At 38.9% G+C, this 26,181-nt stretch overlaps 1 protein-coding gene across 1 annotated transcript in view; it reads left to right on the top strand.

Annotated features, from left to right (window-relative positions):
* Positions 1-26,181, top strand: part of LOC111868775 (histone demethylase UTY) — a gene marked incomplete at its 5' end in the record, with an annotated part of 179,904 nt that overhangs the window by 133,152 nt on the left and 20,571 nt on the right. The window contains 10 exon segments of the mRNA XM_023859731.2: positions 595-770; positions 2,610-2,738; positions 4,754-4,979; positions 9,735-9,835; positions 13,645-13,903; positions 15,164-15,320; positions 15,738-15,851; positions 18,526-18,693; positions 19,456-19,644; positions 24,180-24,392. Of these exon segments, the coding sequence (XP_023715499.1) occupies positions 595-770; positions 2,610-2,738; positions 4,754-4,979; positions 9,735-9,835; positions 13,645-13,903; positions 15,164-15,320; positions 15,738-15,851; positions 18,526-18,693; positions 19,456-19,644; positions 24,180-24,392 (1,732 nt within the window).

Genomic DNA, 26,181 nt, shown 5'->3' with positions numbered 1-26,181 from the left:
AGACATATATGCACTTAGGCTGGGAATTGAACTATCCCAGTTCATGTTTAAGGTCTCCAATGACTTCTTAATATCCCGAGGTCTGGCAGTGATATGCCACTATTTCTGGCAGAAACTCAAACCAGGTAGAATGGAAGCAATGCATATTGTGGCATGGCATGAATATCAGAATAGTTTAATTAGAAGAGAGGTCCATTGCAAGGTTATGACAGAATAAACAGTGACACAACAATGGATTATGTCACTTCACCCAACGTAACCAATAGGAGTACCGCTGGGAACTGTGTTTTGCAGCTACATCATGCAACAGCAGAAGAACTGCTGGAAGCGGTGTTTTCTGTTGGGTCCATCTTGAGGCCATATACCAGCAGTTAGCGAGTGCGTGGGTTATGGTGCAGCGTTATAGTTATTTGTAATTCTGAGTTGTAAGTGTTCAGAACATCTGTTTACTAATCCAAGCCTTCATCTGTAGTCACCATGTGACAATATTAATAGCAGGAGAGAGGTGCGTCAGTGAGTGAAGCTGAGGAGGAATATTTCAATGCTCGTTCCCACTATATATTGCTTGTTTAACAATAGCTTCTTTTATTTCAGGGCAGTGAAAGCCTTTCAGCAAGTGTTGTACGTTGATCCTGGGTTTTCCCGCGCAAATGAAGTTCACTTGCGGCTTGGGTTGATGTTCAAAGTGAACAATGATTTTGAATCAGCATTGAAACACTTGCAACTGTCCCTTATTGACGCCAGCCCAAGCACCTTCTCCAAGCTAGAGAGTAAGTATTGGAGACGCTGATTATCTTTTATTAATATGTTGTCAGTGTAGGTTTTGACATAACAGATCAATTAGTGATCAGATCTTCTGCATTCATCAGAAAATGGAGAAAAAAAATGGAATAGAGTGAGACAGTACAGCGGCTATTCATAGACTTGAATGAAACCTACGATTCAGTTAGGAGGGACGTATGGTACAATATTCTCATAGAGTTTGGGGCAACCATGAACCTAGTTAGGCTGATTAAAATGCTTTAAATGAAATGTATGGTAATGTCCATATAGGTGAACATTTGTCTTATAATTTTCCTATTCAGAATGGTCTAAAACAAGGAGATGCTTTATTGACACTGCTTTTCAACTTTGCTTTAGAATATGTCATTAGGAAGGTCCAGGAAAACCAGGTGGGACTGAAATTAAATGGGACGCATCAGCTGTTGGTCTATGCCGATGATGTGAATCTACTGGGTGATAATGTAGATACCTTAAAGAAAAACACAAACTTTAATTGACACAAGTAAAGAGGTTGGTCTAGAAGTAAACACAGAGAAAACTAAGTATATATTGCTGTCTCATCACCAGATTGCAGGGAAGAATCATGACATAAAGATAGCTGACAGATCCTTTGAAAATTTGCACAGTTCAGATGTTTGGAAACGATAGTAACAAATCAAAACTTGATTCAGGCGTTAAGAGAAGACTGAATTTGGATAACGCTTGCTACCATTTGGTCCAGAACTTTCCATCTTCTTGCCTGCTGTCTAAAACCTTAAAAGAATTAGAATATACAGAGCTATAATTTTGCTATGGTTCTATATGGGTGTGAAACTTAGTCTCTGGCAATAAGGGAGGAACATAGACTGAGAGTATTTCAGAACAGGGTGCTGAGGAGAATATTTGGACCGAAGAGAGATGACATGACAGGAGGCTGGAGAAAATTGCTTCATAACTTGTACTCTTTGCCAAATATAACTAGATTGTTCAAGTCAAGGAGGATGAGATGGGCAGGGCATTTAGCACGAATGGGTGAGGAGTGCATCTATGATACTACTGGGAAAGCCAGAAGGAGAGAGGCTACTGGGAGGACCAGACGTAGGTGGGTGGACAATATTAAGATGGATCTTAGAGAGAAAGAATAGGATGGGATGGTATGGACTGGATCGATCTGCCTCAGGATAGGGACCAGTGGAGGGCTCTTGTGAAGTCGGCAGTGAACCTTCAGGTTCCATAAAATGCTGGGAAGTTCTTGAGTAGCTGCACAACTAGCAGCTTCTCAAGAAAGGCTCAGCCCCATGAATGAGTGAGTATAATTTTCAAAAATGTCCAGTAGCAAGTAAAGTTTACTGAACTACAGCATGCCGTAAATCTTATATCCTAAGTTTCTGGCTTGACCTCAATGATGAAAGTGACCATGGAAGTGGTAAACACCACTTCCAACCATTTGAAGCTTCAGATTCATCTATTTCATATTCAGAAATTCAAACACAGTTTAATGTTAAGCAGGTCGTCCATTTCTAGCCAGAGGGCGTTTAAGGGCTTAGGGCTCTGATGGAATTAAACCTTTCATTGCAACTCTATTAGTGAGTTGTCCTTGTCTGTCTTCTCTGTTCATCAGTGTCCACACATGCCTCTACTATAGACAGACTTACTTTTAAACTTAAAGAGTCATCAGTATACCAGTACGACATTGTGGAAGCTCATTTTAATTCTAGTGAAATTGAATGCACTACAAGACGGCCACTGTATACATATCATGGACCTAGTGAAAGAAGTATGTTTTTGATGTTACAGTGAGGTCTGAGGTACAGTATGTACTACATGATGTTTTTATTTTGTTCTAGTACGTTTCCATATTGCTCACCTGTATGAAGTTCAAGGAAAATATAAGACTGCCAAAGAGAACTACGAGCAATTGCTGAAGGAGAAGGACCTGCCAACACACTTGAAGGCTGACATATGCCGTCAGTTAGGTGAGTGGATGCTTGGCCAGTTAATTTTGTTGATATTTCAATTCTTAAGTGATTATTTCCTCATAGGCTGTATTAGCAACTCATTACAAAACAGTCATGATACAGGAAGATACTCAGGCAGTTTATTTAGATGGATTTTTTGGAAGCACCAAAGTCATGGAAAATGGTTATGACATTTGGAACTGGGGAAAGCCAGGTAATTGAAAACAGTAGTGAGAGATAACTGGAATGCTAATCGATGCATAGGGGAAGACTTTTCATAGATATGGGTATTATATAACCCATTAAGAGCCTAGAGTTTTTTAGTATTAGAATGTTGCATATAGTGGAAGCTCATTTTTAATATTTGTCAATTTAAGGGTGTCTGAGGTATAATGTTAAATATCAGTGATTCAAAGTATGTAATCTGGTGTAAAATTTTCCATTAAATGTTTTGAAATCCACTGCTCCTCAAAGAAACCTTAGAATTTTCACCCTGTGATGATGATCTGAATTTCCATGCTCCATCTGAAGACGTAAATGGTATATAAAGAGCACGGCTTAACAAGGTTCTAGTGTGTGTATTCTGGAAGGTGTCCAAGTACCACACAAACTTTTTGTTTTGGGATTTCACTGAAATAAATAGATGAAGCATTTTCAGACTGATAATTGGTAATGAGAGTTTACATGACAGTATTAAAGATAATGGGATTATATTGATAAGCTTTGGCATGTCAGGGTATCTAATTGCAAATAATCTGGTCTTCTCATGTCACAGCATTCATAGATGCACTAAGATATATCCAGAACATAGATAACTCGAGGGGGTCTGAAAAGAGAGTGGTGAGGAGAATATGTTGCATAAGAGTCAGGAAATAGCAAGGATTTGGAGAAAACTATATAATGAGAGGAGAATGGGATGGTTGGGGCATGTAACATGTATGGGAATGGTGGAAAATGTTTCCCAAATCTTGTTCTGAAAAGTTGAGGGAAGGGTAACTTTCGGAGGAATGAGAAGGTATTAAAAATGAATCTCAAAGACTGGATATGTTTCGCTCATCATACTCCATTGGTGGGCTCATGCAAACACTGTCGTCACAGGATTCTATAATACTGTCGCGTATCGGACGTATATCGCGACAAATAACTTCACACCGTATTTTATATAGCGAATTTTATTTCACATTCGCTCTTACAATTACCCAAATTACAGATTTACGATTACTGCTATCTGCAGTATCACAATTGGTACATTCCAGATGCCAGAATACAACTGACTGTGAATAGCCTTCGCTGCTCCCCATGTAGCCTTGATCGGACCATACGGAAAACGGCCACGTAATAGGCACCCTTGTTGCCTGGCGCCGTGTTGCTAGTAACGCTAGCGGTAGTAGCCGCTGTTACTACCGTAACAATCCTGTTGCATCACCGTTACGTTACCGTGCGGAGGAGGGGGAGGGGAGCGCTGACTCACCCGCCGCGTCACTGCTGGTGGGGGGGTGGGGGGTTCTCCTTTGCGCAACATGTCACAATACGTAGGTAATTTCATGATTGTGGAGTTGCTGTTGGGTTCTCAAAAATTACTCTTCTTCATGGAATTGGCTGCCTTGCTGTAACTGTTAGTTTACTGTAAAGTAGGTTTTCCAGTAAGGAGTGCGGTTGTGAAGCTGTGCACTTCTTAGAGAGTCTGACATGAATCATGTAGTCTGCTGGGTTGCAATGTCTGTAATTCAGAGAGAATCCAAAGACCTGGAGGAACTGCCTACAGCTTCAGGTTCAGAGAATAAGCCAGGTGAGAAACAAGCAGAAGCAGGCGACTAGCATAGTATATTAAACATACAACCAAGAAGACTGTATTCTTCATAATCACCCACGGTGTGACATAGGTCTTCCAGTGTTTTGCATCTTGTACTTTGTAGTTACAGCCATTTCAGCTACATCATGAATGTCATATTTTGGAACTCATTATACACTGTGCAGATGATGTTAATAATGCTTGTCTGATTCTTTTTAATATGCCGAATGTTGTACTGCAGGGTGGATGTACCATTGTGTGGAGTCACTCGGAGAGAAGAGCCAGCGTGAGAGCGTAGCAATTCATTGTCTGCAAAAGTCTATTGAAGCTGATCCTAAGTCTGGCCAGAGCCTCTATCTGCTGGGTCGCTGCTTTGCTAGCATTGGCAAGGTGCATGATGCCTTCATTGCTTATCGCAATTCAGTTGAGAAGTCTGAAGGAAATGCTGACACCTGGTGTTCAATAGGGTAAGTTCAAGGAAGCTGAATTCTGTAGAAGTCTTGTGACAGCTGTGGTTGTGTGGCTGGCAAGTAGGTTTAAAATCAACTCCACTGCAGTGGTAAGTCACAGCTTGTATGACATTAGAGAGTTGGAACAGTGGAAGACTAAACTTGATACAGCTTTATCTAATTTATTACGGTGATTCGTGCTCCATGCTAAATATATTTTAGTACCGTGACATTTGAACAGTTGGGTAGATTCATTTTCACCAAATCTAATGTAATGGTTATATTGACAAGATGTAATTCTTGGAGTAGTGCATTTCCTCTATATCATGATATTCTGCCATAGCACAGTCATTCTGGAGTTGAGATGTATATCGTAAGATTTGAGATGTATATCCTTCACATGTAATTCTTCGTAAGATGTTTTACATTATTCTTCCCTTTTTCGAGAGACCGCCTCTGTCGTGTAGTGGTCAGAGTATCTGCCTACATAACCAGAGGTCTCAAGCTCGATTCCCAGCACTACCAGATTTTCTGAGAAGTAGTGGGTCTGGAACAGTGTCCACTCAGCCTTATGAGGATAATTGAATAGATATTTCAAGAAAATAGCAGCTCCTGTCTAGAAAACCGAGATTAATGGCCATGGGGATCCATTGTGTTGACCATGTGACATCCTCTATCTGCAAAAGTTGGCACTAACTTTGCTGACAAGCGATGGTCGCTTGGTTGGTATAGTTCGTTTGTGGACTACAGGCCACGAAATTTGTAGTTTGTTTTCCCTTTGGAGAATTTATCTTCTCCTTCATAAGAAGAATTATAAGAAAATATATACCAATGGTTGTATTATGTTGATTGTGGACATGAATATGAGAATTTTAAATAGAAAAATTATGAATGCAGTAGGAACAAATGGGGAACCAGCAGTTAATTGTAATGGCAAAAAAAAAATTAACCCTACAGCATGGTTTTAGACACACCGTTAATCGGATATTTAAATGCCCTGTTTGCAGTATCATATGCAGTGTACTTTCTACTGCAGGATTAATTTATCTGCCCTCTAGCCTAGGAGTGATATATTTTTTTGAGATGAGTTTTTGCATCAAGCTGTAATGAAAATGAACTCTGTGAATGTATTAGTGACCTTAATTGTTAGTGCAGCTGGTGACTCAAACTTTTAATTTAATCAACTGGCATCACAGTTATTGTAATTGAGCCTGCAGCCAACCATATGCTTATAACAGAGTTTTAAATTATTGTAATTGTAAATTAAGTTTTGGACGATGATATTAAGGAGCAGTGTAGTTCAGGTGATGATGATTATACCCAATTTGTGACTCATGGAACACAAGTAGCAACAGTGACAGTGTCAGTATAATTGATGGAGTCGAATGGAGACTGTGACACATGATAAACAAGGCATAGAAATGGGAAGGAATTCAGTGATGTTTGAGTAGAAATACACCAGGATGCTATCTGCAGTACAGGGAATATTTTGTGGTATCCATGGCCCACAGTTCGACATATCTAATTGGATATTGTCAACATACTTGAAACTATATTTGACAGAGCCCTGATGCAGCTAATAGTAAATGAAACCAACAAATCATTCAAACTCTCTGAACCTAGCAGGGGCTATATTTGGTCGTACCTTATAAATACAGGACATTACATGGCACTGACAAGTCAGTATGTGAATGCAGACACTCAGCAACAGTTACAGAGTTGGTGGAACATCTTCACCATCGTGGTCATATTGTCTGGATGAACAGTATTTTTATAATTATCCAGAGTTGGCTTGATTTTAGAAATCCAAAGGTGTGCAGACTGTGTAGGCACAGTCTGTGTTATAGAAACAGGAAACGCCCCCCCCCCTCCCCCAAAATAAAGAATGAAAGATTGATGGAAGGAGAGCATTGCAGGCAGTCAGTATTCAGGGGGTGTAAGAGTGTACTATGGCAGGATAAGAAGAGAGGTACTGTGATTTGATAAACCAAAATGATGAAATGTACTCAAAAGTAAATAAAGCAAATAATGAAAAATAAAACCTGTAGTTGTTTATGACTACGATTGAAACATGGGAGCAAATCATCTTAGAGATCAGATGCTACAGCCTTATTTGCTTGAGCAAATGAAGGTTCCAAGTGGTACATGAAATTATTCTAAAAGGGTACAAAATGTACTTATTCATAATTCTGTAATAGTCTACCATTCCATGCCAGACAGTAAAGGAATAGACCCTATGAAATTCATGCCCCTTCTAATACAAGGTCTTGTATAGAAACATGAGTCCAGTGTCCCTTGCCCTCTGTATGGTCAGCTTTCAACTGAACTGTCCCCAAAGAGACTGACTGAACTTCATATTGTAGAGCAGATTCCTGCCATAGGAAAAAATTCTAATTCACAGAGAAGATGCTTAATTTACTGAACATAACAGAAAACGCATAGAAACAGTTTATGGTATGGCAAATGTGAAGCAGATTTGTGTTTGGATGGATGGTTCTAGAGGTATCACACAAATCTCCACATCTAATCTGGTTGCTTTCCACTTGTATATACAGGATGTTCATTTAATAAGTGAAGGTATATTTTTTCAGCTCTGTGCGAAAAAAATAATTATGAAATCATGGTGTAAGTGATTGGTAATGAAGGTTTGGAAATTACCATGTGATTGGTTATGAAGGTTTAAACTTTTAGTGTAAAACTTTATGTGGCCATACAAAATACACGACTGTAGTACAGCGTCGAGCAGAGTCCATTTATTATATGTTCCATTGACCCAATTCCTATGTGAATGTAATAAATTTATATTCTTTCGCTGAAACATGTAAAGTGAAAACAATATGTAGAGGAATTGTGTCGACAGAACATACAATAAATAGTTCACACTCAGCATGACACTCAAATACAGTATTGCTAGCATTGCGCATAATGTTTAAATGCCTTCATTGAAGGGTCAGTCAACTTATGCACATAACACAATTTTAGAATAATGAACAGGTTATGACATCACAGCAGCATCACAAAAATGTTCCTACATTTTCATGGTAAGGTAGAAGAAATAAATTTATTTCATAGCAGATGAAAAATCACCAAAATTTTTACCAGCTCTTGAGGGTTCATAGAGGGACTTGAACTGAACTAGACTACTATTTGGTATGCACCAAATTCAGCAAAACCCATATTTTACAAAATGTTGAAATATGAAACAAATTTGACGTAATATGTTGACAGAATACAAGGGGCGCACACAGTAGTGTAGTTGGCTGAGCCCCTCTGCTACGTCCCAGAAGGTCGCAGGTTTGGTTCCCGATGAGGCCATTTGATTATTTTCCATTGACCCAAGCCTTCCAGACGCACTGTGGCCCTGGGGTCAACTCAGCCTCTAACAGAAATGAATACCAGGAATCTTCCTTGGGGTAACGGGTGGCTGGCACATAAGGCTGACAACCTCACCACCATCTGTGAGCCGATTGTATAGAAAATGTGGGAGCCTCAATATCTCACAACCCTATGGGCCTCCACTGCCTATTGCCTTTATGTCTGCTGAGTATAAGAAACACTATGTGAACTCTTAAAAATTCAGAATCTATGCAGCTCAGCATACTTAGGAAGTTATTTGAAATCATTATTGGATGAATGGAATAGATCCAGAACTCCTTGACTGCTAGACAGACAATGGCAGTATCCCGCACATAAGATGTAAGGGTTACACTTAAGGGACTGGGCTTCACAGGAAGCTGGCAGAGGCTTATTTTGCACATCATGCAAATTTTGTGTACTTAGTGTAATGGTTACACAGCCGTGACTCTAGTCATCGTGAATTAGGTAGTGGTTTATCCTTCACATCCAAAGTAATGATTGTACTGCCTTGACTTTGGCACGAAAGTCTTCACATGTGCAACCTGTGTTGTTTGTAAGGGTGAAGTCATTTTGACAGGAAAGGTTGTAAGTGATGCATCTTGCCCTTGTACTGTGTCTGTTGTTAGGACTTCTGAACATGATTTTAAAATATTTGATAAGTGGTTTGGAGAAATATTTTGAATGTGGATTCAATAAGTGGGAATGGAACTTGTGATTTATGCAAGTCACGTAGCACTGTTAAGCGTGGAACTTTGTATTGTTGTGATGGACTGGTGTGTAACTCAGTGGGGTAGACAAAATATACAGCCATTTGTAGAAGTCGCATTTTGTGATGGGCTGGAATGTAACTCTGATGGCCTAGAAAAATGCACACAGAATTTGTACAATAAACTCTTGAAAAAATTACAATTTGAAAGAATAAGTAGAAAATGGGTGGATAATAATACGTATCATATCGTCCAGTGGTGCACGTGGTAGTGTAGTTGGTTGAGGCACTGCTACAAGCTGGAAGGTCATGGGTTCGAATCCTGATGAGGTGGATTTTTTCAGTTTACCTAATCCTTCCAGCCACACTACGGCCCTGGGGTCAACTCAGCCTCTAACAGAAATGAGTACAAGGAATATTCTTGGACTATTCTTGGAATATTCTTGGTGTAAAGGGCGGCCGGTGCATAAGGCTGACAGCCTTACATCTCACAACCTTATGGGCCTCCAGGGCCTGTTACAGGGATACCTTTACTTTACTTTTACTTTTATCATGTCCAGTGGTTGGGTTTCTTTGCAATTGGTTATTTCGGTGGTTGGTTAGCAGAACCTGAACTGAGAAAGTATTCCCTTTACTAGTTTTCATTTTATCTTTTCATTTGTTGCTCACTTTGAAATACAATATACTGCAATAAATTTGTTTGTGTGCAGTGTCCTCTACCAGCAGCAGAACCAGCCTATGGATGCACTGCAAGCCTACATATGTGCCGTGCAGCTTGACAAGAGTCACACCGCCGCGTGGACAAATTTGGGTTAGTCTGAAGCCATAAATCAGCACCTACAAAGGATATCCCATTGACTGTACCATTTTATTATTGTAAATTTGTCTTTAGTTTGATAAAAACAGCGGCAGTTTTCTATTAAAACTGGGTGTTAGTACATGGCAGTTAGCAGTTTTACTTCATCCTTGGTAGGTACTGAGTCAGATACTGGCTTTGGAGACTAGCTGTGTTGAGCAATGATTTTCATGTACTTCATCAGTCTCTCAGGCAAATACAGTTGTACTATCTTAAAATGGGGCCTCAACTGAATATGTCAGTATAAACCTTCATTCATTTAATGTTGAATGCCAATGATTCCCCCTACCAGATTTTCTGAGAATTAGTGGGTCTGGAACGGGGTCCACTCAGCCTTGCCTGGATAATTGAGGAGCTGTTTTAAGGAAATAGTTGCTCCAGTCTAGAAAACCGATTAACGGCCATGGGGATCCGGTGCGCTGACCATGCGATGCCCTCTATCTGCTAAAGTTGGCACTAACATCGCCAACAAATAGCGGTGACTCCGTCAGTATAGTTCGCTTGTGGACTACAGGCCACAGAGTTTGTTTTTTGTTTGTTTTGCCAATGATTCCAAGGCAGTGATCTTAATGTTACTAGGTTTGAGGTTCCCATGGTGGTGACTTGTGGGATCTGAAACTGCATTGTCTTGTGGACATTTACCAGCATTTGCAGCAAATGTATTGCATGATGCATTTGATTGTCTGGCTTTCACTATAATCCAGAAAATGGGGGCAGTATGTTTCTCTAAAGGGGTGGTAAACTTCTACAGACTACAGCGAATTTGTGATTTTATGCTCTGGATTCTAGATTTTTCACAAATTTACCTGCTTATGGCATGGGGGCACAAGGTAGCATAGTTGTTTGAGGCACTATGCTACAAGCCGGAAGGTCGCGGGTTGAAGTCCTGATGAGGTCGTTGGATTTTTTTCAATTGACCTAATCCTTCCAGCTGCACTATGGCCCTGGGGTCGACTCAGCCTCTAACAGAAATGAGTACCATTGGAATATTCTTTGAGGGTAAATGGCGGCCGGCGCATAGGGCTGACAACCTTGCCACCATCTATGAGCTAATTGTCTAGAAAATGTGGGAACCTCAACATCTCACAACCCTATGGGCCTCCACGGCCTGTTACAAGGATACCTTTACTTACTTTTACCTACTTATGGCATGGTCCCGGTCCAGATGTCCTTTAATGGATATCACATGTCCTCAATTGCACATATTTCCTGAATTTGCACTTCATTTTTCTAGCCCTCACTATGAAAATTTACCAGATTTTACCTTTTGTAGTTCAGTCCTCAAAGTTTGAGGCAACAGACTTACTTCCTTGTTAGGGATCTCAAATGGTTCGCTATAGCAATATGTAATACCAATTGGCTGGTACACAGCTGCAAGCGATTTGTGTGCACCATATGACTTCAATGATGCCTGTTGTACAAGAGAGAATTTTTGCACCGCTGTAGTCCAAGCAGCTTGTGCATCAGACCATCTTTGATCTTGATGCGTCCTCATATAACTGTAACTCGGCTATAGCTGTGCATGTGAGTGTTCTAAAAAGTGATCATTGCAATACGAGTGTATTTTCATAAGTAAAACATTCAGCAGAATTGCACCTATGTTAATTCCTCAGTCTTCCAGTGCTCATGTGACTTCAGTTCGAATTTTGTTTTCAGTTAAGATGTTTTCACTGCAAGAGGATGAAATATGGATAATATAGGAAAACAAAAATCATTTAAATTAAGCAGTAAAATATATGTTTTAGCGCAAGTTTGCTCCGCATGTTCGCACGTGTTAAACTGGTTAAGTCGAGGAGGATGAGATGGGTGGGGCATGTAGCATGAATTGGGCAAAAGGGAATGTATATATGATATTGGTGGGAAAGCCAGAAGGAAGGAGACAACTAGGAAGGCCAAAATATGAGAGGGTGGATAATATTAGAATGGTTCTTAGAAAGTTAGGATGGGGTGGTATGGACTGGATTGATCTGGCTCAGAATAGGACCCAATGGAGGCTCTTTTGTGAACACAGTAATGAATCTTCAGATTCCATAAAATGCTGGGAAGTTCTTGAGTAGCTGCATGACTATCGGCTTCTCAAGAAGGGCTCAGCTCCATGGAGTCATTTAAGGAATGTACCATATTTGCCAGTCTGTCCAGACAAATTCTGGGATGGTACATTGAAATAGAGTATGACCATTTTCTTACCTACCCTTTACATTCGTTTGTTACAATCACCCTCTCACTTTACTGATGCCACATAAAAGCATCATAACGTAAACCAAGGACCATATTTATATCTATATATACTTAGTTAAGTTTTCAGACATGTATTTTTAAATCTTGCAAAATTATGGTATAAAGAAAACCAAATTTTCTTTACATGATGTTCCTCACTTTTGGCTTCTGATCCCCCGCTGTCCAAAGCAGTCGTAAATGTGGGTTTATTGTTATTTCATTTCCACTTAAATATTCATAGTCCAACCAGTTTACATTCATTCATCAGTAATCTGCCAAGACGACAGGTCCACAGTCTCTTCCAAAACAGTTCCTCCACTTGATGCGATCTAGAGCTTTCTCCTTCAAATGAAAATATCCTCTTCTGTCCCCAAGGTCATCCAGCATCTTCTTACGTTTTTTTTCTCGTCTTCTGGTCACTTCTATCCGCCCCTCTATCTTTCCTTCAGTAACTTCTTTTAGAAGTTCAAGTACCTGGGGTTTGATTCCTGGTAGGGACTAGAGATCTTGCTCTTCTCCATAATGACTTCCCTGGGCGTAAAGTGGCAGGGCTTTGAATCTGACCACTTACCCACATATAGTGCTGAGGTTAAGAATGGCAGAGCTGTACCTTCAGCCCCCGTATACCCCCACACATCTTCGTGGTGTTGTCCTCAATGAAATAAGGCCAGGGGTAACTTTGCTTTTTATTGTTCTTGAAAAATCAAAGACTGGTGACCGTGTCACAACATTTTGCATACATAATCTGGGGGTTTAACATATAAGGTGTTTAATTTTGTGTAATGGAAGTGGACAGAGTTGAGATGTGCAGAGTTGCCATATCTCATAGTAGAGGAATTTAGTGTGAGATGTAAGCTCATGAAAGTTTGAATGTGCTTGGACTAGAATTTAGACAACTGATGAAGCATTTCAAGACTTTAAGATCTGAGGTTCGTATATCTGTTTTTTATGAATGTTACTACCCTCAGAGATATGACACTACATATGTGGTAGATATTAACTGATGTGTTGGAGGAAAAAGTTGCCTTCATCTTCAGGGCTGAAAGTATTGTAACATGTTTAGTTACTGAAGACAGACTTCTGGATTGAGATGCTGTGCAGTTGGTACCACTGTTTCAAAGGAGCATGCTGTCTCAGTCATCAGGGTAAAAGTGGAGTTAAAGAGGTGGTGTATTTTCTCTGAATGACACAGTAGGTTACTCCATATAGTGGGGCCTGTCTACCAAACTACACTGCAACACATCCCAGAAGAAAGTTATCTTCATTTCTAAGCCCTGTTCACTGGGGCTGCATTCATTGCATTTTCCATAATTTGTGATATGAACGTAGTACAGATTATTTAGTTTGATGTGCAATATGTTTGTAATTGACCTTTGAGAGCCAAGTGTGAGAAAAAGTTTGGGCAGGCAGGAAATTCAGAAATGTCTTATTATTTATACACAAATTAGGTTCTTTCCCTTGTTCCCTTGTCCAGTCATAAAAGGGGAAAGGCGGTTTGCAGCGCACTGTTGGGCATTGTGTTAATAGTTGGTAATCTTATGTTGCAGGTATCCTTTATGAGAGCTGTAACCAGCCACGTGACGCATATGCCTGCTACGTGAACGCAACACGTGGAGGAAGCTCAAGTCCAGGAGGGCCTGTGAGCCCCAACAATAACAGTGTGAATAGTAACGGAGGAGCCACACTGGTTGCAACATCAACACCAGGTGGCCGAGTGCCTGGGGGCATGAATCCTAACCTGGGGCACCGAATCAAGTTCCTACAAAGTCATCTTGCCAATCCACCCATGCCTAGTATCACCAGCAAGTAAGTGCTTATTAGATTAGATCAGTGGTATATTTCTCTTGAATAACTGGAGTTTGTGGTTTATTGGTACTCTTCCACTTCTTTCCATGTATTTCCCAGTTCCTCCTCATATTTATCCCATAATATCTTAATGTACATTCTACATACTTGATAATTTGTTATTTTGTAAACCAGAACATTTCCTCAGGAAAGACTGTGAAGATATGGCATGAACATGATAGAGGAGTTGTGGGTTATAATGAGAACTTTATTGTATTAACAAACAACAGCACTGTGAATTTCTTAACATTGCATGCATGGCAAAACTTATAGGAAACAAGGACTTTCTTCACTATTATGAGTGATCCTCTGACTTTTACTTCATTCCCAAACTATTCATATCAGGCAGTTTGTAGAGTATTCTTAACCAGCCCTCTGGGTTTCTCAGGCGATCGTGCCTGAGGAGTGTAGTGTTGAAGAGTGGTATTCTGTGGGCAAAAGGACTCAGTGCACAGGATATTCATAAAAATATATACTGTGTATGGTGGGAAGTGTTTGTCACATAAAGCAGTTCACAGCTAGTCAAGAAACTCTCTCTAGGATGTTCAAAAGTTGCAGATGATGCCTGACCAGATGCAGAAGTGGCTGAGACAACAGTCAAAAGTCTTCTATGCTGAGGGTTTCAGCGCACTGGTAAAGTGATGGTACAAGTGTATCAGTGTTGACAGAGGATATGTTGAGAAGCAAAGTTTTTTTTTTTCTTCAAGTTTGAATATCATGTGTTCCACATTTTATATCCAATTCTGACCTATTTACTGACTCCCTCTCATATTATGTGTTGCTTGCCTGGTGAACATTTATTGAACACATTTCTGTGATTCTACCGTGAATTGTTTAAAAAGTGACTCACTGTGGTAGTATCAAAATATAAACATTTAGGGTTGAATGTGAAGCTGCAACTAATGTGCCTCCATGAAGTCAGTCACTCGTCAAACAGCAACATATGAATACAGTATGGATTGTCTTCTTGACTATTGTTCATTGTTTTGCTATGATGCGTCGAGTCCTTGTCTTATGTGATGTTTTTCCATGCATATGTAACTTTAAGAAACTGACAGGCTTGATGATTTCTGTTGCCATACTTATTCTATTGTGGTCTGAACTTATACTTGATTAAGCGCCTCCTCTTGTTCTCACCTGGTTTACATGTAAACATGGAAATGAGGAATGAATTGTGCATCAGAATTGCATCTCTTTAACTGGCTTCTCTGCATCCTCCAGGCGTCGGCAGTTGCCGTCAATAGAAGAGGCATGGAACCTTCCAATCTCTGCTGAAATGTCTTCACGACAGCAGCAACAGCAACAACAACAGCAGCAAAATTCATCCATTGTCCAGCAAAGGACCACTGGCCCAGCTTTTCAGAAAGCATACGCACAGGTAAGGTGGGAGATAACCTTAGTGATTCGTGTATAGGTATCTGTGGTTAACAGTTACTGACAGTAACAGTATGTTATGGTCTGTATGCTTGGAAAAGCATATCAATATGCCTTCCAGGTAGGTAATTGATAACGTTGGTACCCATGTATTAAAAGATACCCAACAAGCACGTGTGAGAGAATATTTTGTCAGCTTTCAGGAATTAGTGAATTTTGTTTGTAAATTTATTTCTTCCTTACCATGGTTAGAAAAGAAACTGAAAGTAGAACCAACTCCCAAAATGTCGTGTATAAAATATGTATCGTGTAGGGAATAATGTGCATCATAGTATTCGTGCAGTAACTCACCAATTGTAATAACATACTCAGAAACCTGTAAATAAGTTACAAATTAATGATTCCACTATTTTGTTTCTAGGCTGGGCAGCAGCAGTTCCATAATGGTCTGAATGGTCATCATCAAGTTTCACCACAGGGACCACCTCCACCCTACCCTGTGCATACTGTGAATCAAGTGACGAAGAGATTTAAGGTGAATATGTGGCTCTTGTCAATGAAACTTTGATGTGATATGGTTTACTTAACTTCTAGTTTTTTAAGCACAGAATCCACATCCCTATCAAAAGTATACAGAGACATGAAATTTGGGGACATGTATATGATACTAAAAGAAGACAATAATTGTTGTCCTTTTTCTTTTTACACATAGTGCAAGCTGATGTCGCAGGTTGTGTTTCTGTATTTTTCTGTCTGATAATACTGAATAGATTCTGATGAAAATTTGGTACTGGAAGTCTAAATTAAAATTATACACAATTTAATTTTCATTTGCTCAAAAAAACATACTCCATTACTTTAGTCCTCAAGTGAACTATACTGACCAAGGGACTGGTGTTTGTTTGGTGAAGTTAGTGCAGAAGTTTCATTAGCTCAATCCAATGTATCAAGTGGATCTTGTATCACCATGGCATGATGTGTCTCCACGTTACAAATGTAAGATATGGCCACCAGATATGGAAGGTGGTTACGAATGTATTGAGTATGCATTTATGGACAGCTGCCATTATTATTGGTCCGGCTTGGGGATTGGATGGGGCTGAAGTCAATTTCTAACCTTAAGAGAGAGGCAGTTACAGAAAGTTACATGTGGCCTCCAACTTCTGTGGATTCATTAGAGTAAACCCCCCACTGGAAAATAGCTGTGTGATTTGAGATTTGTAATGTTTGGAGTCTCAATAGATCTGTTTCATTGAAAACGATAGGAAGAGAATGAAGAAAGTAGTGCTAGCGAGGCCATGCGATTGCTTAGGCTCGTGATAACCAGTTTCCCCTCACAGTGGCCTGGGTTGAGGTGGGGTTTCTATGAGGTCTTCAGTTTCTCATGTCACCAGTTGCCGTGCTTCCATTATTCACCCTGTTATCTGATGCTGTATAGTCTCAGTGCTGATAGTGTAGTTAAGCAACTAACTTAAAAAAGGGTTAAGAGTTGGTGGGATCACAGGAGGTTTGGTGGGAAAGTATATTATAAATTATTTATTTTTTAATGGAAGTGGTAATCATTATGGGCAGGGTTCTTTTAATATATAAATGGAGTATGTCAGCCGTTAAGATAACAGAGTTTGTTATTGATGGGATATTATGTTGCTGTTGTGATAATTATTGTTATGTATGTGCACATGGACTGTGATACTGACCACTGTCTGGTGGTTGCAGGAGCTAGAGAAAGAGTGTTGATAGGTAAATGAGCAATGCATAGGTTTGGTGTGGAGGATTTTGTTCTCAAGAAGATAAATCAGCAGCAGTACCTGGTTGTAATCTCCAAAAGTTACGCTGCATTAGAAAACTCAAATGCTAGTATGGACATCAGCAGTGCTCAATAGCGTATTGAAATTATATCAGAAGTTAGCTAAAGAGTGTCTGTGTAATTATGATTGAAAGCATAAACATAGCTTTAGGGAGATTTCTAAAAATTATTGGATTACAGGAGATCATGATTATGGATTTTGGTGTAATAGAACAGCCACTGATCACATATTCTGCATATATTAGATATTGGAGAAGAAGAACTGGAGAACAATGGAGCAGTACATCTGCTATTTATGGACTTCAAGATAGCACATGTTGGAAATTTTGTACAAAATTCTCATTGAATTTAGTATGCCATGACTCTAGTTAAGCTAACTAGGATGTGTTTAAATGAAACCTATAATAAAGTCTGTAGAATAACATTTGTCTGATGCCTTTCATCTTTTGAATGGTCCGAAGTGAGATGTTTTATTACCATAGCTTTTTAACTTTGCGTTAGAAAATTTCATGACAGAGGTTCAAGAAATGTGGGGTAGACTGAAATTGAATGGGACTCATCAGCTTCTGATCTGTGGTGCTGATGGTAATTTATTGGGTGAAAATATAAGTAATGTAATGAGTAACCCAGTAGCTGTATTGAATGTTTAGTGAGGAGATTAGTATAAAGTAAGTGGAGAGAGAACTAAGTGTGTTGATATCTCCACCACCAGAATGCAGGTAAAAATCATAGTAGCTGACATATCTTTAAAAGATGTGACAGAGTTAAGATATTTGGAAAATCAAAACTACGTTTTCAAAGAAATTAAGAACATAATAAAGTTGTAGAATACCTGCCACCTTTCATTTCATACTCTTTTGTCCTTGTTTTCCTCTGAAAATGTAGAAATTAAAATACACAAGACTATACTTTTATGTGTAGTTTTGTATGAGTATGGAAGTTGATGCCTCACTTAAGGGAAGGACATAGATTGAAGGTGTTTGGGCATTGTGTGTTGAGACTATTTTGACAAGAGGGCAGGATATGATGAGAAATGGTGAACATTGTATAGTGAAGTTTATGAATTGCATTTATCACCAAATTTATTAGGAAGTTGAAGTCAAGGAGGGCAAGTTATGTGGCGTGTGTAGCAGGATGGGAGTGTTCAGAATTGTGCATTTTCTTGGTTGAGCTGATCATATGTGGAAGTTGATTATCACTGTAATGAATTTCAAATCAGTCTTTGTAAGTCAGTAAGGGCTGTGAAAAGCCACTGAGTCAATGAACAGGGGATGTAATATACCCCATAGAGATTTTGAAGTCCCATGACTTAATGCTGTGTATGTTTTTGAATAGGCAGAATCAAGTAGTTTGTGAAGTGGTTAATGAAAAAAAGTGGGAATTATGCTTTATATGTGAGCAGACTGGTGGAGAGGTGATAGAGACAAGTCCGCCTGGTGCGCGCGTGCCTCCACCTGGTACTGTCCAACAGAGACCTGCTCCACCTCCATTTTATATGAACCAGCAGCAGCTGCAGATGTTGCAGTATTTGCAGCAGCAGAATTCTGTTAGCCTTGCACCTCAGCAGCAGGTAAATGTTACATTCATTTTTCCAGAGAAAACTTGAGATTAGCAATCTCAGGATGAAGCCATGTTAGCCTGTTATGAATAACACAAAAGAGAATCATCATCGTCATCCTCAGAGATCTTCATAATTGTCTTCATCCTGTGGGTTGATATTTCCTTCCCTCTTCATTAAGTTGTCTACAGCGCATAAGAATATAACACATTATGAGGACTTTAGGCCTGTCCAACTGTCTGTCTAGATGCGTCATCTGCAGAAGTACTTCACAGATTTAATTGTAAATGCATATTTGAGGCCCCACACTGAAAGTTGTATGGCATAATTAATTGTATTTATGTTAATTGAATGTATTTCCAACTTGCAGGAAACTCTTAATTGAAATAAGTAATTTTTTCAAAAACGTCTCATCACCGTACAGAAAATCTGTGCATGTCATGTTGTACAATACAAATGGCTTGCAACTTTTATTGTAAATATTAAACAGATACAAGAAAATGTGAATTGACTGCATATGTTTTGGTGGTTACAGTGGGATGAGCTTTGTGACATTTGCAGTAAATCAGCATGAAGTTTAATGAGGGTTACAAAATACTAGAGAGTGTACTTGGTAAATATTTGTACTTTCTTTTCTGTCTTATCTTCCTTTCATCCTTTTTGTGTTTCTTCCTGTATCACTTTGTGTTGTAATTATTGATCTTATATGTGCAATAGAAATAGCTGATCTCTGAGGAAAGCTTACACAGTATTCATGTGGCTTTATTTGTGTAGGCTCTCCTGCAACAGCTGCAGTCGCAGTACAGAGCAATGCAGCAGCATCAGCAGATGAGGTTGCAGCAGCAACAGAGGGTTGGGGTAGTACAGTCGCAGCAACAGCAGCAGCCATCTCTGACTCAGTATGGCACCTATCAGCAGCAACAGAGTTCTGTCATCAAGACATACACCATGCCCCAGCAAACGGTTAGTTGAAGCAGAGTAGAGCATATGCAGTATCTCTCTCTATGGATAAAAATGTTATATAACAGTGGATCAGAGCTCTGAAATATGCAGTTTCAGGTTACAGTAGTAATGAAGTGTAGAATATCGCATGAACATGATTTATGAAGTAGGTTATGAATGAGCAAGTTGTCTTTTGTTTCTAATAAGAAGTAAGTAGTTTCTCTGGAATCTGCCTGTGACAGATGGGTTTCGTGTATTAATTTTTTCCATTCACCACTGATTACAACAGGCTGTATCTCAGTAAACTCTGTCCACCTATGCCTCCTGTTAATTTCAAGCACATAACACCAAAATAATGGGGTATATATGCATGCCTGATATCTTAAGTCACCTGATAGAAAATAAAGAGGAATATTTTGTTTAGTGGTGCAATGCCTGCCAGCTGTCATAGCCTAAACATGTATGGGTAACCCCTAATTATAACAAAACATAGAACTTTACTAATTCTTCTGCAGAATTCTGTTATAAGTTGTGTTTCTTTTAATAGGGAATGGATTCCTGTATTAATTTTACCATTGATTTCAGTAGACTGTTCTCTAGGTCATCTAAAATCAGTTTATTGAATGTGAGAGCCAAGATTTGAAAAATGTTCTTCAGTTTGTAGTTCACATATTTACTACCCACATATTGTCAACTGTCTGTAGTAACCCTTACACTGGTGCGGTCAACATATGTCGATCTCTGAAAAACATGGCGTCCTTGTTACGATTGACAAAACCCATTTCTTTGCACCAGTCTCATTCAAACTTGGCGGGTGCATAGAGTCATCTATTGGGAACGTAATGAAGCATCATTCATTTCAATGGCTGCATTCTTCTGCCCTCTAACTTAAGAAATTTAAAAGGTTTCATCTGCACAGCGAGGCATGTGCTCCATGGTCATGTGGCACGGGTATTTCACAGGGCTAGTAAAAATGGCTTTGTATAGTGCGCAGTGCTTTCTATAATACTTTTAAATAAAATTGGTCAACATGTGACTTAGTGATAAGACTAGGATAGTGAATTATGTCCTTTTTGGGCCATCTTGGACAACCCTGATTTAATTGACTTTTCCCCTGTGAGAAATATTGAATAATTCAACATTTTTGCAACTTCTGATGCCTGTTCCCTGTCTGAGGTAATATTAGTTACATTTTATCATAAATTTTCGTACTTTGCACTTAAATTATTTATAAAAGATTTATTCAAAAATAATTCAGCTCAGAGGGTACTGAGAGTTAACATACTAGCAGTGAAATGGTTAAAAGTGTGCATGCATTAAATGCACACTGGTTTGGGTACCTCAGCGAATACTGTCGCAGCTTTACTGGAATTTCAGTTGCACTTTTCAGGAAGTGCATAGCAGTGTACCATACACACATGTAAGGTTCCTGTCATGTCATGCTCACTTTGTGTGTTGGGCAGAGTTCTTGCGAAGTGTACTGCACAAAGCGGAATGCACGAGAAGTAAATATGTGGGCATCATGCATGTTCTTGATCCTGTATATGTGATATATTTAGCATGTTACACAATATACCAACCACACATCTCCACAGTGAAGAGGTGCTTGGCAAAACTGCAAAGGGTTTTTGGACACCACACATTACCTGCAGTACACTTGTAATAGGAATGTACTCAAAATGTATGGGTCAGTCTACACAACAATAGTTCTGAGAAAAAAATACAAAATAGGCACTACCATAGTAATAATACCACCAAGGGGAACAGTATATATATACACAACAGAAAATTTGAATATATAAGTACACACACTAAATAGCCCATAGAATTCCCTTCATAACTCTCACACACAGGCTATATATTATAATTTAAATTGTTACAGCCAACTCCACATATAAAGAACCTGAGAGGAATTATAATAGGTAACCATTATAGATACGAATATACAAGACGTCCTACATAATATCAATTGTAATATATGTAAAACAGAGTACAACTCATTTTCCAGGAAGGTAAAAAACCAATAGGACCCAGATTCTGAGGAAAGATCCCAGCACACAGTTACCCACATCACAGCTATCACTAACACAGTGGAACAACCGACAGTATATATACGGATATGTAGCGGTCACAAATATCATAAACAAGACCCATAATTTTAGGTATAAATATCTTAATCGCCATTTTAATTTTAATTTTTTCCTTTTAATGTCAAGTTTTAACTATATTTGAACCACATTTAAATTAAAGTGTATTTGTTACTATAAAATTTCATACGAACACAATATGAATTCATATTGATCGACGCAATTCAGGAACTAATACCACTATTCTTGTATGCCTGAAGATGACCCAGGAAAAGGGCAGAAACATGCAGCATTGCCACCAACAGCTAATAAAACAAATGATGACAAAGTAGTGCCTATTTTTTTTTTCTTTAAAACTGTTGTGTAGACTGACCCATTATATGCCTTTCCTATGATACACAAGAGGATGTATACCATTAAAGGAATGTATTTATTTTTGGAACATCACAAATTTAAATATTGGCCTGAATATTGTCTGAGTGGGTGTTCTTTTTTCTCCTGAACTGTAGTTTCAGGATAAAATCTTGCCTTAAAATAGTCTCATATAATTGATGTTGGAGTTCTTCTCAGGCACTTAACAGTGGCTGTCCTAGTATTAAGAACAGTCCACTTTCTGATATGAGAAACTTGTATACCTCAGAGATTTCTTTTGATATGAGTGCTCCAAACAGAGAATTATGCCCTTATTCAATGGGTGCAGGAAGCATGTCATATTTGTGGATGGAAACATGACATCTTTGTGCTTGAGGCCCTACTGTATGTGATTTATTTGATATTTTATTGTGAGACACAGTGTCATCAGTACATCTAAAAATCAGACTTTGTGGTATAGTGGTCAGCACTTCTTCATATTTGAGATATGCTGGCTTGTGATTTCAGTGTGAACAATGGATATCCTGACTAAGGATTTTTAACGTTTTCCTGAGACCTTCCAGGGAACTTGTAGTATAGTGTAATGTCTTGAAATTTTCCATAAACATTTCATGGATCCTTGTATCAGAATTCACATTTCATCCTGTCAACCAATGTTTTATACTTTATAATTCATTCATTTACAAAATTGTCACTAACCAGAATTGCAGTATAACTTGTTGTTGACTAGACTGTAAAAAAGTGCCAAGGTTCTAGAAGCTGATTTTTTTTTNGTGTCTGCCCACCCTCACTTTCTCTACTTGCTGACGTGACTGTCCTGGAAGAATACGACCGCGGGCTGCAAGAGGAGCGTGGGTTTTATGCGAAAACAAGGGTGTGGGGTGGGACTGCGTGAATAGTGCAAGAGGACGCGGCAGGTTGTTAACTGCATTCCTTTCCTAGAATCTCGTCTAACAGGACCTCACATTGTCTACTTACCCTATAGTGTTCCTGCCTAAACCCATAGAAGTGCAGTAGCGAAAACATGGCAATGAAAAGGAAAGTTTTAAGCATTGAAGAGAAAGTTAAAGTGATTCGTGAAATATTGTGTGTATTGTCAGTGAAAAGCGCTGTAATATGTCTTTGATATTACACATTTGGAGAATTCCACGTTAATGTTACGTTAGTCTGTACTTAACTACGTATTTCACTAAAAAATGCAACATTTTAACTCGGTTTTTGGTAGATTTTTACGTGACTAACGTAAGGCTACTGTGGAAGTGCCCATTTCAGTTACAACGACATTTGTTTATAACGACACTATTTTTAGGTCCCTTTGATGAGGTTATAACCAAGTTCTACTGTATTTATTTTTGGAACATCTGAAATTTAAATATTGGCCTGAATATTGTCTGAGTGGGTGTTCTTTTTTCTCCTGAACCATAGTTTCAGGATAAAATCTTGCCTTAAAACAGTCTCATATAATTGATGGTTGAGTTCTTCTCAGGCACTCAACAGTGGCTGTCCTAGGATTAAGAACAGTCCACTTTCTGATATGAGAAACTTGTATACAGAACAGTCCACTTTCTGATATGAGAAACTTGTATACCTCAGAGATTTCTTTTGATATGAGTGCTGCAAACAGAGAATTATGCCCTTATTCAGTGGCTGTAGGAAGCATGTTGTGGATGGAAACATAACATCTTTGTGCTTGAGGCCTTACTGTATGTGATTTATTTGATATTTTATTGTGTGACAGTACATCTAAAAATCAGACTTTGTGGTATAGTGGTCAGCACGTCTTCATATTTGAGATATGCTGGCTTATGATTTCAGTGTGAACAATGGATATCCTGACTAAGGATTTTTAACGTTTTCCTGAGACCTTCCAGGGAACTTGTAGTATAGTGTAATGTCTTGAAATTTTCCATAAACATTTCATGGATCCTTGTATCAGAATTCACATTTCATCCTGTCAACCAATGTTTTATACTTTATAATTCATTCATTTACAAAATTGTCACTAACCAGAATTGCAGTATAACTTGTTGTTGACTAGACTGTAACAAAGTGCCAAGGTTCTAGAAGCTGATTTTTTTTTTTTTTGTTCATCCTCAGCAAGGAACAGTAGCACCTCAGACTGGATTTGCGGACACCAGTGTTGGATACTCTGCCGCAGCCACTGCCAACACGCAGCAATCACCTGGAATGCCTTACAAGTCTGCTACAGTAGATCACCAGTTGGCATACCAACAACGCAGCACCACCCAGCACCATCAGCAGCCACAGTACCAGTATGTTGGACAGACAACTACCACTGGCTACACCCAGGTTGGTATTGTGTTGGAAAACTATTGGTGCCAATTATCTCCAGCAGTGCAGAAATCTTACAGAGGCTCATATAAATACAAGGAGAACATTTCTTAGGGTTGCCAGTTCTGTAGATATAGTTTTTTGCCTTGAGAAAAAATGACATGATATCCCAGGAGTTGTAGGTGTTTAAGATTCATATGCATGTTTATATTGTGTGAAGAGAAGTTACATGGGGGTCTGACATATCAAAGAATTGCAAATTTATAAATAGGGATTTGTATCCTGTAAAAATATGGAAAAGGCATAAGTTCTGATACAGATTTATGGACTGAGGTTTGTATCCTGTAAAGAAAATCCATGAGGGTCTGATATTTCTAGTCAACCCATATTCATGGATGGGATTGTATTCTGTAAAAGAAAGGCATAAATGTTTGATAATTCTGGTGGTTCAAAATTCATATACAGGTTTGTATCCTATAAAGAAATGGCTTAAGGGTGATGTCCATAGTTCAAAATTAATTGGCAAGGCTTCATATCCTGTAAATAAATGGTATAGGAGTCTGATGTCATAGTTGCAAATTCATAGTCAGGGATAAATGAATAAGTACATGGGTATAGGGTTTGTATCTTGTAACAGTATTGTGTAGAGGTTGGACATCTCTAGTTCCAAGTAGTTACTATAGGATTCTGATGATGGTGTATAACATCTCTAGTTCCAATTCCGTAGAGAGGGGTTTATATTCTTTTAAAGGAATGGGTTTAAGATCTGATATCTCTAGGTGTTACAGAGTTGTAGACGGGGGTTTCTATCCTCCAGTTCAAATTCATAGACAGGTTAAGATAAGTGTAAGATGACAATCAAGTGTATGCAGTTGTTTTAATGATTAAATAACCATGCAGCCCAACATGTTTTGGCTTTAATGGGCCATTGTTAGGGGCAACCAATCTAAAGGAAATCTTACACAATTTACACAAATATTTTAATTGTTTCTAACTGTAAATCCTCAAAATATTTAAAATTATTAATGTGGTGAAGTCAGTGATGGATGTAGGTAGATGCTTTTTATTCTGTTTTGTCAGCATAATGGTGGAGGTTGTGTCACATATAATAGGCTCATGATTGCCGTTAAAATGTTGATTTGGTAGTATCTTGCGGCATTCCTATAGTGTGTGCAACCAAATGCGTGTTGTGCTCATGGAAATTAAAGAAGACGTGTCGTAACATATTTTCAGTTCCAGTTGTCAGTTATAGTGCATTCGTGTTGTCAGATGTTCTTCAGGAATGTCTTTGACAAATTGATGTTCAGCTGTCTGGTTGTTCATCCCATTTTTTATGAAACACAGCACTTTTCAAAATTAATTATGGTTCATAAACCATTCCATAGACTGGAATTATTTAATGGCTGGCATAGGAGCCAGGATAGCACATTTGGTATAGCAGCTGGCTTGAGGCTTAATGACTGAGCGTTCAGAGTTGTAGTCCTGATAGGGGCAAGACTTCTCTCCTCTCCACATTTATCATCCCACCCAGCTTCCTATCCACTGGGTACTGGGGGCTCTTTCCAGGGGTGAAGCGGCAAGAAGCTGACCACTGGCCTTCAGTTAGTGCTGACGTCAAGAATATGTGGATCTATACATCCACTCTCCCATAGATCTGTATGGCATAGTGTTTAATTAGTTGAGCACAGGGACAACTTTACCTTCTTTACTTTTTTGAACCATACAGAAAATGGCTCTGGGCCCATCTCGTGGTTGTGTAACTGCTTGTATTTTGCTATTATTATTATTATTATTATTATTATTATTA

This window comes from Cryptotermes secundus, unplaced genomic scaffold, assembly GCF_002891405.2.
Source record: "Cryptotermes secundus unplaced genomic scaffold, Csec_1.0 scaffold174, whole genome shotgun sequence".
Taxonomy (NCBI): Eukaryota; Metazoa; Arthropoda; class Insecta; order Blattodea; family Kalotermitidae; genus Cryptotermes; species Cryptotermes secundus.
This window is presented reverse-complemented; position numbering and strand designations above follow the sequence as displayed.